The sequence below is a fragment of the Pantherophis guttatus genome, chromosome 18 (assembly GCF_059756535.1).
Source record: "Pantherophis guttatus breed Tessera chromosome 18, ASM5975653v1, whole genome shotgun sequence".
In the NCBI taxonomy this organism is placed as follows: domain Eukaryota; kingdom Metazoa; phylum Chordata; class Lepidosauria; order Squamata; family Colubridae; genus Pantherophis; species Pantherophis guttatus.
In genome coordinates, this window is record NC_142080.1 from 928,916 (window position 1) to 943,822 (window position 14,907).

General features: G+C 52.7%; 1 protein-coding gene across 1 annotated transcript; it reads left to right on the plus strand.

Moving 5' to 3' along the window:
• The first annotated feature begins 8,335 nt into the window (after positions 1-8,335).
• ENSA (endosulfine alpha) lies at positions 8,336-14,121 on the plus strand. Its single transcript, XM_034425089.3, has 3 exons — positions 8,336-8,537; positions 10,603-10,731; positions 11,465-14,121. Exons 1-3 carry the CDS (start codon positions 8,478-8,480, stop codon positions 11,633-11,635), a joined length of 360 nt encoding a protein of 119 aa, XP_034280980.1. The 5' UTR covers positions 8,336-8,477; the 3' UTR covers positions 11,636-14,121.
• Positions 14,122-14,907: the final 786 nt, after the last annotated feature.

Sequence of the window (14,907 nt, forward strand, 5' to 3'; positions counted from 1 at the left end):
GCACTCCCTGACTCTGTGGTCTCATCCCAAAACCCCCAAAACTTTAACCTAAGACTGTCTACTGTTGACCTCACCCCATTCCTAAGAGGTCTGTAAGGGGGGTGCATAAGCGCACCAGCGTGCCTTCCGTCCCTGTCCTAATGTTCCCTTGAATTGTATTCATTTTATGTATTAAATTCATGCTTATATTATCTAATACGTACTCGACAAATAAATAATTTTTTTTTAAAAAATTGCAATCGGGGTAGCTGTGCCCGGTTCCATCTGTGCCAGCTGCAACATCCTAACAGCTGGGTTGTTTTTTGCAAGCATCGTCAGCCCTCCTCATCCTCTCCTTTTCCTTTCCTCAACTTCTGGATCCCTCGGCCAGATGTTAGACCGATATTGCCTCTTCTGACCCTTCTCGTTCTGCAGACTTTCCCGGGCTGTTCCCGAACCCCCCCCTCTTTCCACGCACCCACCACTGCCTGGCCTCTCTCTTCTCCCCCAAAATCCCCGTTGGAGTGACCTCTCTTTCTCCCGCGTGCTGCCCAACCAGCTGGCCTGCGATGCTGCGGTAGCCAAGGCAACCACATCTGACCCCGGCCGGCTCCGAGGACCGGCCCTATCGATTGCAAAGATAATAAATGGACAGCAGAAGCCACGGGCCCATTTCCATATCAGTCGGGTGTGTGCGTGGGGGGGGGGAGGACTGGCTTTCGGGTTCTCTCGGTTGGGCTCCCGTGGAGGTGGGGAGGTTTTGCTGCAGAGGAGCACCAGAGGCCATCCAGACGGGCCAGCCGCCGGGGTCTCTCTCTGAGCCACAACGGCCTTGCGGAGTGGGCCTGTGGTCGCAGGTGTTTTGAAGACGGTGGCCTTTGACCTGGAGGGTTTGTGGGCCAGGTGGAGACCGAGATTTGAGCCATAGGAGTGAAATGTAGTTTCTCCTCCTTTAAAATCCTCTCTTGGGCGTTCGAACCTGGAGCCTCTGCAGACTCTTTCTGGTGTCTTTCTATCCACTCTGGGGTCTGTTTTTGCTAGGTTTTCTCCTCGTTGACATTTCTTTCCTCCCCCCTCACTCTCTCAAAGCTGCCTTGAGATCTTTTGTCATCCAGCGAAACACTCAAGGGGCTAGTCCCTGTTGCCACAGCTCTACTCCACAAGGCCGGCCGCGTAGAGAATCTGCATGGCAGCCCAGCATGGAGGATTTGCTGAGCTTTGGCCTGGCGGAAAATGTGATTTTGCCACTACTGGGATTTGTATGTGGGGTTTATTCCACATGTGGGTTTAATAGTCCAAACAATCGTAGTTTATTCACGGCCGTGGCTTAGCCTGCTGGTGGGAAATGCTTCTTTTTGGGCAGGCTGGGTCTCCTCTCCGGGATTTATTTGGAGTTTGAAGAGGGGAAGGAGGAGAAGGCGAGTTTGTCCGAGGCTGTGGGGTTGGTCTTCCATGGCGCATTTCTTGGGTATCTTTTTAAAAAATGCAGCCCCTTGAAGTCTGATCGATGCTTTTGCAGGAGTGATCTATGCGCCTCTCTCCGTCAGCTCTCCATCTTCCTCCTCTCTGGCGGCCGGGAAGATGGGGAGGGGGGGAAGATACATGCAGGTCAGCCCATTCCTGCAAACTCCCCCCCCCCCCAAAACCATCTTTCGCCCTCCATTTTCCAAGGGGTCAGATCTCAGCCCCTCATCCCAGAAGCTGGCTTTGCAAAGAGGGTCTCCTTGGCCATTTCTCCTCCTGGTTTCTGGGGGTGGGGGGTTGTTTTCCCACGGCTGCCTCTCCCCCCTCCCTGATTTTTTTATTTTTTAAAATATTTGCACGACTGTTTCCTTCGGCTGGTTCGAAGCGACTGGGATGGGCCGGCGGTGGAGGCTGTTTGGGGTTTCCTGATCTTTGGGGAAGCCCGATGGTGAATTGGTGTGTGGCAAGCAAGGCAGGAGGAATAGTATAGAATAACAAGAGTCGGAAGGGACCTTGTGGGTCATCTAGTCCAACCCCCTATACCATTTCTGAGAGATGGCTGTCCAGTCTCTTCCTGAAAGCTTCCAGGGCGATGGGAACAGCTGGAAGAAGGTTCTTGGGGTGGGGGAGTGGGTAGAGAAAACAAAGAGGAAACGGTGAAGAAAACTCCACGTTTTTTAATTCTTAACCTCCTCCAGGTTTTTCCATCATTCCAAGATTTACCAGGGGCTGAAGATTTGCAGGGGGCAAATAGCTCTTTTCCCGATAATGCCGGAGTCCAGCTTCTGTGGTCAAGGAAACTGGGCCTTCAAAAAAATCTGCGTCTTGTTCGGGATATTTTGTTTCTGCAAAAAAAAAAAAAAGAAGAAGCCTCCCCAGCAGGCGAGGAGGGAGTTCTGTGCCTTTAAGGCGCCCGGATCGATCTGCAGAGTGACCTCCAGGGCTGTCCAAGAGGTTAAAGATCAGCGGTTCCCATCCAGGCCTCAGGGACTGGCCAAGGGGCTAATTACAATCCGGCCAGAAAAGGGTCAGAGAGGCAGGGCGGCGCATCTGTGCCCAAGGAGGTTGGGGGAGCCCAGGCTGCACCCCTTTTCTTCCCTCCACAAAAAAACACAGAATCCTCCCTTCTGGCCCCTTGAGATTTTTGCTCAAGGGGCCAAAGGCAATTTATAGGTAGTCCTCAACTTAAAACGACCGCAAGCGAGCCCAAAATTTATGTCATTAAGTGAGACGTTTGCTAAATGAGTTTTGCTCCTTTTTACGACCTTCCTTGCCACGGGGGTTAAGTGAATCACTGCAGTTGATCAGTTAGTCCCAAGGCGGTTGAAGCAAATCTGGCTTTCCCCCCACCCCCGCCCTTGACTTTGCACATCAGAAGGTCGCCCAAGGGGATCACGCGGCACACAGCGACCGTCATAAGTATGAATCAGCTGCCGGGCGTCTGAATTTTGACCCCATGAATGCTGCAAGGGTCGTAAGAGTGAAAAACAGACCTAAATCCCCTTTTTTCAGTGCTGCTGTAAGGTTCTGTAGGGCAGGCTCTTCTGCCCTCTTTTCCTTGGCACATCCACTTTCCTAGGGACTAGGAACTTGAAAACCTCTCCCGGCACTCAACGGCTGCTGCTGACTTTGGCTGCAAAATGGGGCAAGTTAATAATAATAATAATAATTATTATTATTATTTAAAAATGTGCCCTGCCTTCCCTGCCCTTTGGGCTGTTCCTGCGATGACCCCTCCGTAACCGATGCCCCGCCAGGGGGGAGGACGGGGGGGGGAGACGTAGTAGGGAGGGGGAAGTGGAGAAGAGAGCCGCACTAAAAGAGGAGAAGAAGAAGGCCACAGAATACTCATCCGGAATAAACAGAGTCTGCTATTGATTTAGGCCTATGGTTAGAGAGGAGGAATTGCAGCAGGACGCTGCGCGGACAGCCGACTTCGGCTGCGCTGATCAATAGCCCAATACATCAGGCGTAACCATGGAAACCTCGGCTTGCAGATGATGGGGTGTTGGCAGCGGAGGTGTGTGGGGGGCGGTGGGGGGGGGTGTAGGAAGAAGGCGGAGGGCTTGGAGACGAAGAGGCCTCTGATCTGTGGAGAAGCCCCCTTCGCTCCTGCTTTTGAGACCCCCCCCTCTTCCCACTGCTTAAAAATAAATAAATAAAAATAAAAATAAAATAAAACAACTTCCAGCATCCTCTCTTGCAACCTGGTGGGGGAGTGGGAGGGGCCCCTGAGTGGCCCCTTCCGACAAAAGGGGCCTCAGAAGGATTTCTATCTCTTACCCCAGGGGTCTCCAACCTTGGCAACGTTAAACCTGACGGACTTTCATTCCCAGAATTCCCCAGCCAGCTTAGCTGGCTGGGGAATTCTGGGAGTTGAAGTCCGCCAGGCTTAACGTTGCCAAGGTTGGAGACTCCTGTCTTACACCATGCAAAAACAAGGAAATTTCCTTTTTGGCTATGGATTAAACACAACTAAATTTTTTTTTCTTAATTCATTTGCAAAACCGGCAGCTTCTGGCCCGGATGCTGACAGTGCCCAATACCTCACCGCGGGCAACGCCCAGAAGTGGGCAGGGTTTCTAAAGAGGCCACAACTCGCAACCACAAACACACCAGCTCCAGATTGTCTGTACTGGTTGTGCCCTGGATGCTAAGTTGTTTAAAATCTTGCAGGCAGCATCCCTCGCCCTCCGCGTAGGTTAACCACCGGCCCTCGGATGTCTGCAAGGCGGGGACCCCTTTATTTTTATTAAAATATCACTTTTTGAACTCTTTATTATTTTTATGGACGAGATGTGTGCGCTGCTGCCCATCTCGTCTGCTTTTGGAGCCGAGTTGGATCCGTAAACCTGCCAGGTTGGACCGGAGAAAGCATAGGAAGCGTTCTGCCTTGCACCAGGAAGGGCGCCCTCTCCTGGCCGTGCCCAGGATGGCCTGGACTACTGATGATGGCCCAGCCACTGCCAAGGGAAAGGAGCATGGGTCCCCCAGACTCACCTCTGAAGGAGCCTCTGCGATGCCAGTCCTGGAGGGGGCACCTCGGTGGCGGAGAGTCCAGCTAAAGCGTGACGCCGCCAGGCAGTGTGGTCTTCCCCGGCGCTGATACGAGGCCAGCTGCCTGTCCCTTGGATGCCACTGGTTGCAAAAAAAAAAACAGCCCCTCAAACCCACAATCGAACGTGGCACAGGCTCCTACGCGTTACACACTCACTTTGTCCTCCTGGCGAATTAAAAAAAAACGGCTCCAACAACGTGGCACAGCCGCGCGAGCGAGCGCATCCCAGGGAGCAGAGAAACATATTGCCGCGTGGCTATTGATTTTCCTCTCCCCCCTTCTCTTCTCCTCCTCCCCCCCCCCAGCCCTTTCCAGCAGATCAATGCAGCCCCAATCAATAAGCCGGGCGGGAGATTCGCCCATGTGGCACGCACTGCAACATGGAGTCCTTTCTCTCTCTCTCTCTCTCTCGCACACGCAAACACACCTTTGCGGGGAGAAAGCAGGAGGGTCCGGTGTGCACAAGGATGCCGGTCGGATTTTGGCTTTTAAACTTTTATGTTAGCCCAACGAATGCTGCCAAATCTCCTCAGATGGGAGTGGGTGGGCAGGTGGGAAGCCGAGGGGGCTTTCCTTCAAGAAGGGACCTCTAATGCCCTCAACAACAGCCCTGCTAGGTAGGCTGGGGCAGAGAGAAAAATAGCTGGTCACTCAGGCCTTTTTCCTCGCGTCTCCTTAATTTAATCAGAATTTAACACCGGCTTGTTTAATATGAGGGGAGAAGGGTCAATCAGCCTCACGGCAAAAGCTTTGGCACCCATCTTGTCCTCATCTTCATTTTCTCTTCCTTTCAAACCCTGATTCCTGGCTTGTTATCAGCAAACTTCAAGATGGATGCCGCCAGGAAAGTGCAAAAAGAGGAGAGAGACTGGAAATGGCTTCATAAAACCCTTCGAGGGATTCCCCAACGTTTCCTTGCTTGAGATCATCAAGATCGCTGAAGATCGGGGGGGGGGGGAATCCCAAGCCAGAATCAGTTGGTCCCTGAGCCTCATAGTTTTGGAGAGCCAAAGGCGGGAGGGTCAGAAGAGAGAAAGAGGGGGCTTCAGTCCTCTTCTCCTTCCTTCCTTCCTTGCAGTCCTATTGATTTTTCAAAGCCATTTCGAGTAAATCTACCCACCGACTCGGCCCCAAGCAGCTTAAACGGCTTGACAGTTTTTATTCGGCCCCTCAATCTATTTTAAAACGTGTCGGTCTCCGGCCTCTTGTGGGGAGGGAAAGAAACGGGGACGGACAGAGCTGTGGGCAGCTGCAGATGGGAGGTATCGGTCCCAGAAATATTTCGAAAGTCATTTCTTGAGGGATGGGGGGGAAATACATATCCAGCTACCAAATGGGCCTTTTTTTCTCCATATATATATATATCCGAAAATAAGACCCTGTCTTATATTTTTTTGGCCTTATTTTCGGGAGGTCTTATTATTTTGGGGCGCGTGGGGCAAGATGGGGCTCCTCTTGCCATCTTACCTGATTTCCAGCTCTGTGTTTAAATATTTTCAGGGAGGGCTTATTTTTGAGGCGAGACTTATTCTAGTACACACACTCAAAAGAGCATTGGTAGCACAGTGGACTAAAGCACTGTCATCCTTTCAAAGGTAGGACCCAGATTGTGGGGGCAATAAGCTGACTTTGTAAAAAAATATACAAAAGCATGAAGGCTATTGCTTAATGCATTGTAAGCCGCCCTGAGTCTCCGGAGAAGGGCGGCATATAAATTAAAGAAAATAATAATAATAATAATAATAATAATAATAATAATAATAATAATAACAACAACAACAACAACAACAACAACAACAACAACAACAACCCGATTGGGCTTATTATCAGGGGATGTCTTATTTTTGGGAAAACAGGGTATATGTGTATATATGTATATGTATAGATCCTGGCCAGGGAGGTTTCACTGAAGTGCGGAGACAAGTTTTAAACCATGCCATTTTTGTTCTTTTGTTGGCAGAGATGTATTTCCAGCTAAAACCCCAAACCTTTGGGCATTGGGGTGATGGGGGTGAAATTTACCTTTGGAGGTATAAAACCACCAGGATAATCTTCTTGCTTCTGGCCCCTGAAGTCGGCAGGCCCCCAATGCAAGATTACCCCCCCCCCCGGATCGTCCAGTAAGAAAGGGGTGACAACTAAGGAAAGACAGTAAACCCCCCAATAAATAAATGGGGGATCTTGCATTCAGTCTGGCCTTCCCAGCGGGGAGGCAGGGTGGATCGAGCCTGGCTGCCCCCCAGACCAGAACTTGGAAGCCCCCAGCCTGCCGCTATTTTCCTCTTCCCGGTTGCCATAGCGGCCACGCAATTCCGGCGGTATTGATGTTCCCCATTGATCTGTGCGGTGGTGCGGTGTCTGGACATGAGGCTCAGCCATTGTGCCGGAGAAGCTGACAGACACCGATCAATGCGCCCTGCCATTTTCCAGCCCTGGCCCACCCTTTCGGGGAGGCGGCGCATGGCTGATCCCTGCCGGGTATGGGGGAAATGGGGACGGGGGGGGGAGAAGGCCGAGAGGGGCTCCTCTCTTAAAGCAGCAGCTATGCATTCGTCTCCCCCCTGGCCTTCCTCCCCCCAACAACAGCATCCAGAACCTGGCCCAGCTCTTGGAGAAGGGAGGGAGGCGGCCAGCCCTGGCACCTTGGCCAGGTGGAAGAGCAGGAGGCGTGGCTATGCAGATGAAGGGGTGGGGCCACGCAGGGGGCTTACCACTTTCCCTGTCCTGTGGCTAGGCCAACCGAAGTCACGCCATGTCCCATCAGCCACAGCCACAGGGAGAGCACAGGTCTGGCTAGTGAACTGGCGGGATCAATCAGTTTGTGACCAGAGGGAAAATAAGTGAGATGTTTTTTTTCTCCTGGATGCTTGTTGATGCCGGAAGTGATGGGGGGGGGTTGCCCTTTGCCCATGGTCTGGGGCTCGCAAAAGCCAAAGGCAGTTTCTGGTTGACTTTGGGACTGAAATGCCATTGTTGTGGCCTCGGCCATCCCTCTTGGCTTGTGAGCCTTTGCAACCCCCAGAAGAGACGAGGATAGGTCAAGGCAACGAATAGAAATGGTAGAGGTTCTCCAGGGGGCTGGACTAGAAGACCTCCAAGGTCCCTTCCGGCTCATTCATTCATTCATTCATTCTGTTCTAACCGGGCCAGTTGGGGGAGCTGGGAAGGGGCGGCCAAGGCTGAGCCCTCCTGCACCTGCCGGCCTTATCCGGGCTCCGCGCAGCGACCCCGGCCAGCATCTCCGCCGCTTTTCCTGCGCCTGGACCAGTCTGGAAGCGGCCGGGCGCCCTCTGGTGGCCCATCCCGGGACTGCAGCCAGGCGCCGGCTTGGGGCTTCGGCAGCGCTTTTGGGCGGGTGGTCGCGGGGGGGGGGAGACGACGACCCTCGTGGGGACCGGGGCGAAGAGGGGGGCTCGGGGGGGCTTCTTGTTAAAATCTGCATCTGCTGGGGGGGGGAAGGAGGAGGGAAGCCCTCTGCACGTGCTTTGGGGATTGCAGAGGCAATCTGTTCATGCTCAGGGGGATGCATTTTGGAGCAAGTGGGTGGAGCGCTCTGTCCATGCTCAGGGGCACCGTGCCGGGGCCAATGGGGGATTTTTTTGATTGACTCCGGCTCAATGAGGCTCTTCGCCCCGCCTTCTGCAATTCCTATTGGCTGAGGACGGTGCCCGTCTAATTCGAATCTTTTTGCCGCCTTTCGCCGCCTGTCAATCACTGCATTGGAAACCGAGCGCCCGATTGGTCGGCCGAGATATACCCCGCCTCCCGGGGCTCGCCCGGTGATTCGCTGCGGGGCTCGCGGCTCCTCCCCGTGGGCGGGGAATAATGAAGCGAGGGGGCGGAGGAGGCGGCGGCCATTTTGGCTCTCCGCTGACAGGGGCAGGCGAGCGGGAAAGAGGGCGCCGGCCGTGCCTGGCCCCAGCGCTTCTACCCTCGCCTTCCTCGGGCCGCCCGGCTCGGCTCCTCGCGCCTCGCCATGTCGGACACGCGTGGCGGCAGTGACAGCCGTCCCGACGAGACCGGCGTCGAGAAACAGGTGAGGGCGGGGAGGGGCCGAGCAGCGCTGGTGGGGGGGGGAAAGTGTGCAGGACGGGCAGCGCGGATTGGTCTGCCGCTCCGCCACTCGGCGCCGAGCTGCCCCCTGATTGGCTGAACCCGAGGAATGCCCCGGGGCTGATTGGTCGGCGTTCGGGCCCGTGGGGGACCATAGAGAGGAGCGAGCGCGGCTACCCGCAGCATGAACTTCCGGTTTGAAACGGCTCCCCCTCTTGCCAGCGCATCTTTATGGTGAATACACTCGCTAGGGAAAGTCACGCGTGGGAAGCCGGCTCTGCGCGTTTGAACGAGGCCCGTTGCGTGTCGAGCGAGCCGAGCCGCCTCTGGAAAGCGGAATGCTGAGTCTGACGTCTTGCGGAAGGACTACAGCCCCCATCCTCTCCCCAGGCAGGGGATGATGGGCCCTGCTGGGTGATTTGATCCCAGCAGAGTTTGGAAGGGACCTTGGAGGTCATCTAGTCCAGCCCCCTTGGAGGCCCAAGAGCGTTGCAGACACAAAGGGCTGTCCAGTCTCTTCTTGAAAACCTCCAGTGGCAACTTCTGGAGGGCAGCCGTTCCACTGGGGTGGATTGTTTAAGCTTCCGTGGCAGGAAGCTGCCGGCTGTAGGTAGCAGGTGGGCACCTGGTGGGTGGAGGGGTGGGTTGGGTGAGAGCCTTCCTAGCAGTCAGCCTTGCCTGCTTCCCTTTGTGCTCGGCTGAACTCCCTGCCCCAAAGGCCTCCAAGCGAAGAGACGTTGCACCTGATGTGGCCCATCAAGCCGCTCCAAATAAACAGCCGGGGGCTGGCATCCTTGCAAAGCTCAACCTGGCAGGGACGGGCAGGGTTCGGTTTCAAGCAAGAATAACCTACAGGGCATCCGGCTTGGTGGCAGCAAAGATGACAATTTAAGGAGTGAGCATCTGAAAATAATACCAGGATGAGTTCCAGCTATTGTAATGAAAGGAATCTTGAGTTTAATATATCTATATGAAGCTCAAGATATATATACATATATATATGCAAAAAATTAAAATCTCGGGTGTTTTCCCACGTCATGTTAAATAAGTTAGTTAAAATGTTTAAAATTCTGGTTAAAATCCCAGCTTAAAATCTTCTAAAAATCCTTACAGAGCACTCTGCAAGGTCCTTTAAAACCTTAGCTAAAATCCTACCAGTATCTTAAAAGTTTTTCTTTCTAGCAACGTTTCGACAGGCTCACAACCCTGTCATCTTCAGGCTCTTGTTTAGTTTAGAAACTGTGGGTGTGTTGCGAGGTCGGCGCTGTCGCTTTTCTATGTTTGCTGCTGCTGACGACAGCTCCGACCTCGCAACACACCCACAGCTTCTAAACTAAACAAGAGCCTGAAGATGACAGGGTTGTGAGCCTTCAACATATAGGGGTGTCCTTATGCTGCCCTCTGATATGGGAGCTCCTTTGAGATCAGCCCAACCCAATCCGAATATATTACTCTGCCTTTTGTTTTCAAAGTATTGTTTTAATGTTGTTTAATAAATTGTTTTTTTTATTTGCTGGTCTATGACCGTCATAAAAGATGGATTGACTGAGATCAGCACAATCTTTTCCAGTGTTATCTTAAGTGAGGCAGGAGTTGGCATGGCTTAAAGAAAAGATAAATTCTTCTAGGGGTGGAGGAAAGTTCAGGAATGTAGGCTTGGCTCTCAGATAAGAGTTTGAAAAGTGTGACAGTCTTTCTCTTCCCGCACCCCCCCATCCAGTTATTTATTCTTTGCCTTCGGTTCCTGTTCATCAGCATTCTAGAAATATCTAGCTGGCCCAGGGAGAGGAAGGCCTGGTGCACCCAGAACATAGAAGAAACAGGGGTGGATTAATGGGTGAAAGTCACGGACGGTTCAAAGCACTGAGGCAGATATTAGGAATTTTGCAAAAGCTTTATTCTTTAGTGTTGTGTTTCGAACTCCCTTCAAAAAGCTCGGGGATGGCTCTTTTGATACATGAAGCATTTTCTGTCCCTGCAGGGCTTAATGGCTGTTCTTGATGATGATGATGATGATGATGATTTTTGGGTGCTGTGCTTTCTTTCAGGATACGCAGGAGAAGGAAACGGGCATCCCTGAGAAAGAAGAGGAGGCCAAATTAAAAGCCAAATATCCCAACATAGGACTTCAGAAGCCGGGGGGTTCTGACTTCTTAATGAAGAGGCTGCAGAAAGGGGTAAGTGAGCCCCCAGAGACCCTCTCCTGGAAAGAAGGAGCGCCGTAGGGAAATCAGGGTGGCAGGAAGCGAAAACTCAGCAGCTGCTATGTCTAATGGTGATAAACCGAAGCCCGGATGGGTGGCAGTTGATAGAGCGGATGGATGGCTGCTGCCTTTGCTTGTGGGGCATCGGGGGGGGGGGGGAGCCTGGCTAGAAGCGTGTCTTGCTAAGACCCTTGGTGTCTGCTTGCAGGATTCCCACCCAGTGGGAAAACCTCTGTTTGAAAGGAATAGGCTGGAAACTTCCCTGGAGTTTCTGCTGTTTTCTGGCAAAGTCCTTCCCATATTTTAGCCTGAATGTAACCAGACCAGTTCCCTCTGTGGCCCAAGGGAGCAGCAGAGGGGAGAGTGCTAATCGGTGGCTAGGTTGGTTGGACACTTTTTAAGTCTTGTGGACTTTAACTCCCAGAATTCCCCAACCCAGGGCCAAAGGAAACAATAGGCCACCAATTGGAGGCAGGGCCCATTCGGAGGAATTGGTGGCTGCAGCTGTTATTTGGTGGAAGGGGCAGCAGGAAGAGACGAGAGCTCGGCATCTAGACGGGCCTACCTTGTGCAAAGCGACGGTTCCAAATCCTCCCTTTTGAACGGCTTCTATTTCCCTTGGAGGACAGAACAGGGCCCGCCGTTCACCTGCGGCTTCTCTCCACCCTTTGGGACCCCAAATCTCATCCCTGCTTTTCTTCCCCAGCAAAAGTACTTCGACTCTGGAGATTACAACATGGCCAAAGCCAAAATCAAGAACAAGCAGCTGCCAACGGCGGGTACCGACAAGAACCTGGTGACCGGCGACCACATCCCCACCCCCCAGGATCTGCCCCAGAGAAAATCGTCCCTCGTCACCAGCAAGCTGGCAGGGTAACCTGCTCTCCTGATGGAATTTCTCTCTTTCTCTCTTTCCCTCTCTCTCCCTCTCTCTTTCTCTATTTTTTTTTCCCCATTTGGGGGTTTGGGGAATTGGGTTGCGTTTCCCCTCCACCCCACCCCAGTTGTCAGACTGAACTGAACTCTGCTGTATCCTAGAGCTGGGACCCACAGAACCTACACTGTGGCGGATCTCTTTGTAGTAATCAAAGCCAGAAGCCGAGACATGGACTTGTGTGCCGTTCTGGTGTGTGTTTTCTCGCCACTGTGGGCGGGCAGGCTGTGCAGCATGGATTCTCGGGGGGTGGGTGGGGGTGGGGCCCTGAAACTCGCTTTGCTTTAGATCGCCAACGCTCTGTCCTGTCCATTAATCCTTCATCGCCAGCTTGGAGGGGCCAGGAAGGCTGCCAAGAAAAGCCCGAAAGAGGGCAGGTGCAGAGTTAAAGCAGCCGTGTCTTTACACTTCCGGGAAACTGCTCCATACATTTAGGACAACGAGACCCATGTACAGCGACAACCACGTGCAGCGATCCGAAACGCCCATAAGCCTCCTCATCTCGAGGGAAGAAGGCTTTGCAGGCAGAACCTCAACAATTCTCGTGTTTTTACTTCTAGAAAGCTGGTTGAGGGAGAGTTGGGCTCTTTAAAGGTCTTGGAGAAGCCCTTTTGCAAGGCTTGGAGCTTAGGGGCAAAAAGTTTTCCAAACTTAGGTTTTCCCAGGGAATCTTGTCCGATGCCGACTGTCCAACCTCCCCTGTATCTGCAGAGGCTCTGAACCCCCCCCCCACCCCCGGCTGATAGGAACCAGGCAGTGAGTCAGAGAAGACGTCCCATACCTCAAGTCGAGGCACCCAGGCGGATTGAAGGGTTTCCCCTTCCTCTCTGCTGTTTGCAGATTGGCGTAAAATCCTCTTAGGCGGGAAAAAGAGTTCTTATGGGATTGTCTTGGGAATGGATCATGCTTTTGTCTGGCGTTGGCCAGGAGCTGGGTGGGCCCTGCTCACGCTTCCCTGCCAACGGCTGAGCCCAGCACTGCGGTATTGGCCAAGGCGGGGCTGGTCTTGTCTCAAGGATGGACGCCTGGCCCACGCCCCTCTCGAAAACTCAGCCCTTGGGAGTCTTAGAGGCAGGGGATGGCCAGTGGATGAGGGGTCAAGGCAGGAAGCGTCTGACGGCCCTCATTTCTGAATTGAAGGTGCTGGGGATGACTGGATGTTCGGCCTAGTGAAACGTCCCGCCTTAATTCACGATGGGGCAACCTCCTTTTCCCGTCTTAGAAAGAAGAGTATTCTAAGCAAGGCTGTCCAACTCCAGCCACTTAAAGGCGTGTGGACTTCAACTCCCAGAATTCCCTAGCCAGCTGCAGAATTCTGGGAGTTGAAGTCCACACACATCTTAAAAGTGGCCAAGGTTGGACATCCCTAATTTAAGGATGATTCCAACAGATGATTATTCTAATTCCCTTTGATCAATAGAATAAGTAGAGAAACTTAACAACTTTGAATTGGGAGCTGTCCAGAGTTATTAAGATAGGCAGCTCCAGAAACCGAAGGAACGAATGAATCAATCGATCGATAAAACGTTAAGTAGGATCCTCTTGGCAGCCCAAGGAAAGCAGGGTCCACCCTTTGAAATGCTGGGAGCTCTCTCGAGGGGGCTCTCCCAAGAGCCCACCACCCTTCCCACTCTCTGTCCTCCGTCTGTGTTCTTCGCTTTGCTTCCGAAAGAGAACAAAACCCTGGATTTTTGAATTGAGTGTGTCCCCTCTCTGCAGCAGCACTTGGTGGGTCCCAACATCTTGACACGGGAGGGCGCCCCCCCCTGACCAGCCCCCCCCTTTCCTGCTGAGCGGTTCATGGAGCCCCAGGAGACACGTCCGTGGGTGCATCGGCCCAGCTGCTGCCTGGTGGAATGTCCTCCATCATCCTGGCTTTACTAGATGGCTTAGTATTGGCCAGAAGTAGAGTCTGTTGTTTCCCCCTATTTATCCTGTGGTGCTTCGAGACCCCTGAAGCCGTAGAGCATCGCCCACCGAGCCTGCCCTCTGTCCCAGCCATACTGTAAATAGACCCGAGTCATATATATATAAATATATATATATATAAATATATATATATATATATAATTTTTTTACATTGTCTTCATCCTTATCTTCTGGTGCTTGCTTTTTTCTAAAAAAAAAAAAAAAAAGGAAAAAAAATACCCCCCCAAGTATGAACGTTCTCTCTCTCTCTCTCTCTTTCTCTCTCTCCAAACTTCCAAATCACGGGTGCCCCCCACTGCTCTCCTCTTTGTCCTTCCCGCAGACCGGCTGGGTGCTTCAAAGCTGCTTCTAAAAATAAAAAAAATGGGGGGGGGAATTGTGTTCTCTGGCTTTTGGCGACCAGCAATTCCGGGGGGTGGGCTGCGACAAAGAAAGGGAAAAGAGCCAGGTGTGAACATTGGAGTGACAAACCTTTTAACAATAAAGTAACCCTTGTTTCAGCCCAGGAGTCCGATGTCTGGTGTGTGGCCTCTTTGCGGGTTGCCGATCCCGTTAACCTGGTTTACTGGGTTGCTTTTCACTTAGGCTGTTCGTGCGAACCGCTGTAGTTAGCTGAACGTGGCTTGGAGGCTTAGCGGGTCGCGTGAACCCAGGTTTACACTCTTAGCTAAATCGGCAAGTCCAAGTTAGATGGTGGTGTAGCCCGGTGTATGAACCAAGCGGTTGCGTTTTGCTGATTTCTGTCATTAAAATATCTGCTTCTGTTTTATTATCGACGCCTGCCTCTTAATGTGGTGTCTCTCAAATTGAAAATGTATGGACTTCAACTCCCAGAACTCCCCAGGCTGAGGAATTCTGGGAGTTGAAGTCCACTCATCTTTTGTCCCGTGGAAATATTCTGCCCAAGGCAGGAAGGTCAGGAATTGAGCGGCAAAAAAAAAAAAAAAACACCCCACGCCAAGCTTGTAACTGAGCCATGTCCACAAATCTACGAAGGAAGCCGGGCCACGGGTTGTGTGAAGGGGGCTTGCTGGCCGTGTCATTCCCTCCTCGGCCATGGGGGGGTGAAAGAGGCCTTCCCGTCCAACCGCTCCCAAATCGAGGGGGGAGGGGAAGGGAAGGGGAGGAACCCAGCGTGAACTGGACGTTCCTTTGCATTTCCAAAGGTTGAGATCATTGCAAAGCGTGGGAATGGCGGGGAGGGGGAAGGAGCCCCAGAGCATTGTGGGAAGAGGGGGGCCGAACGGTTGGGTTTGTTTGCAGTCGGGGCTGGGCCCGTCCCGTGG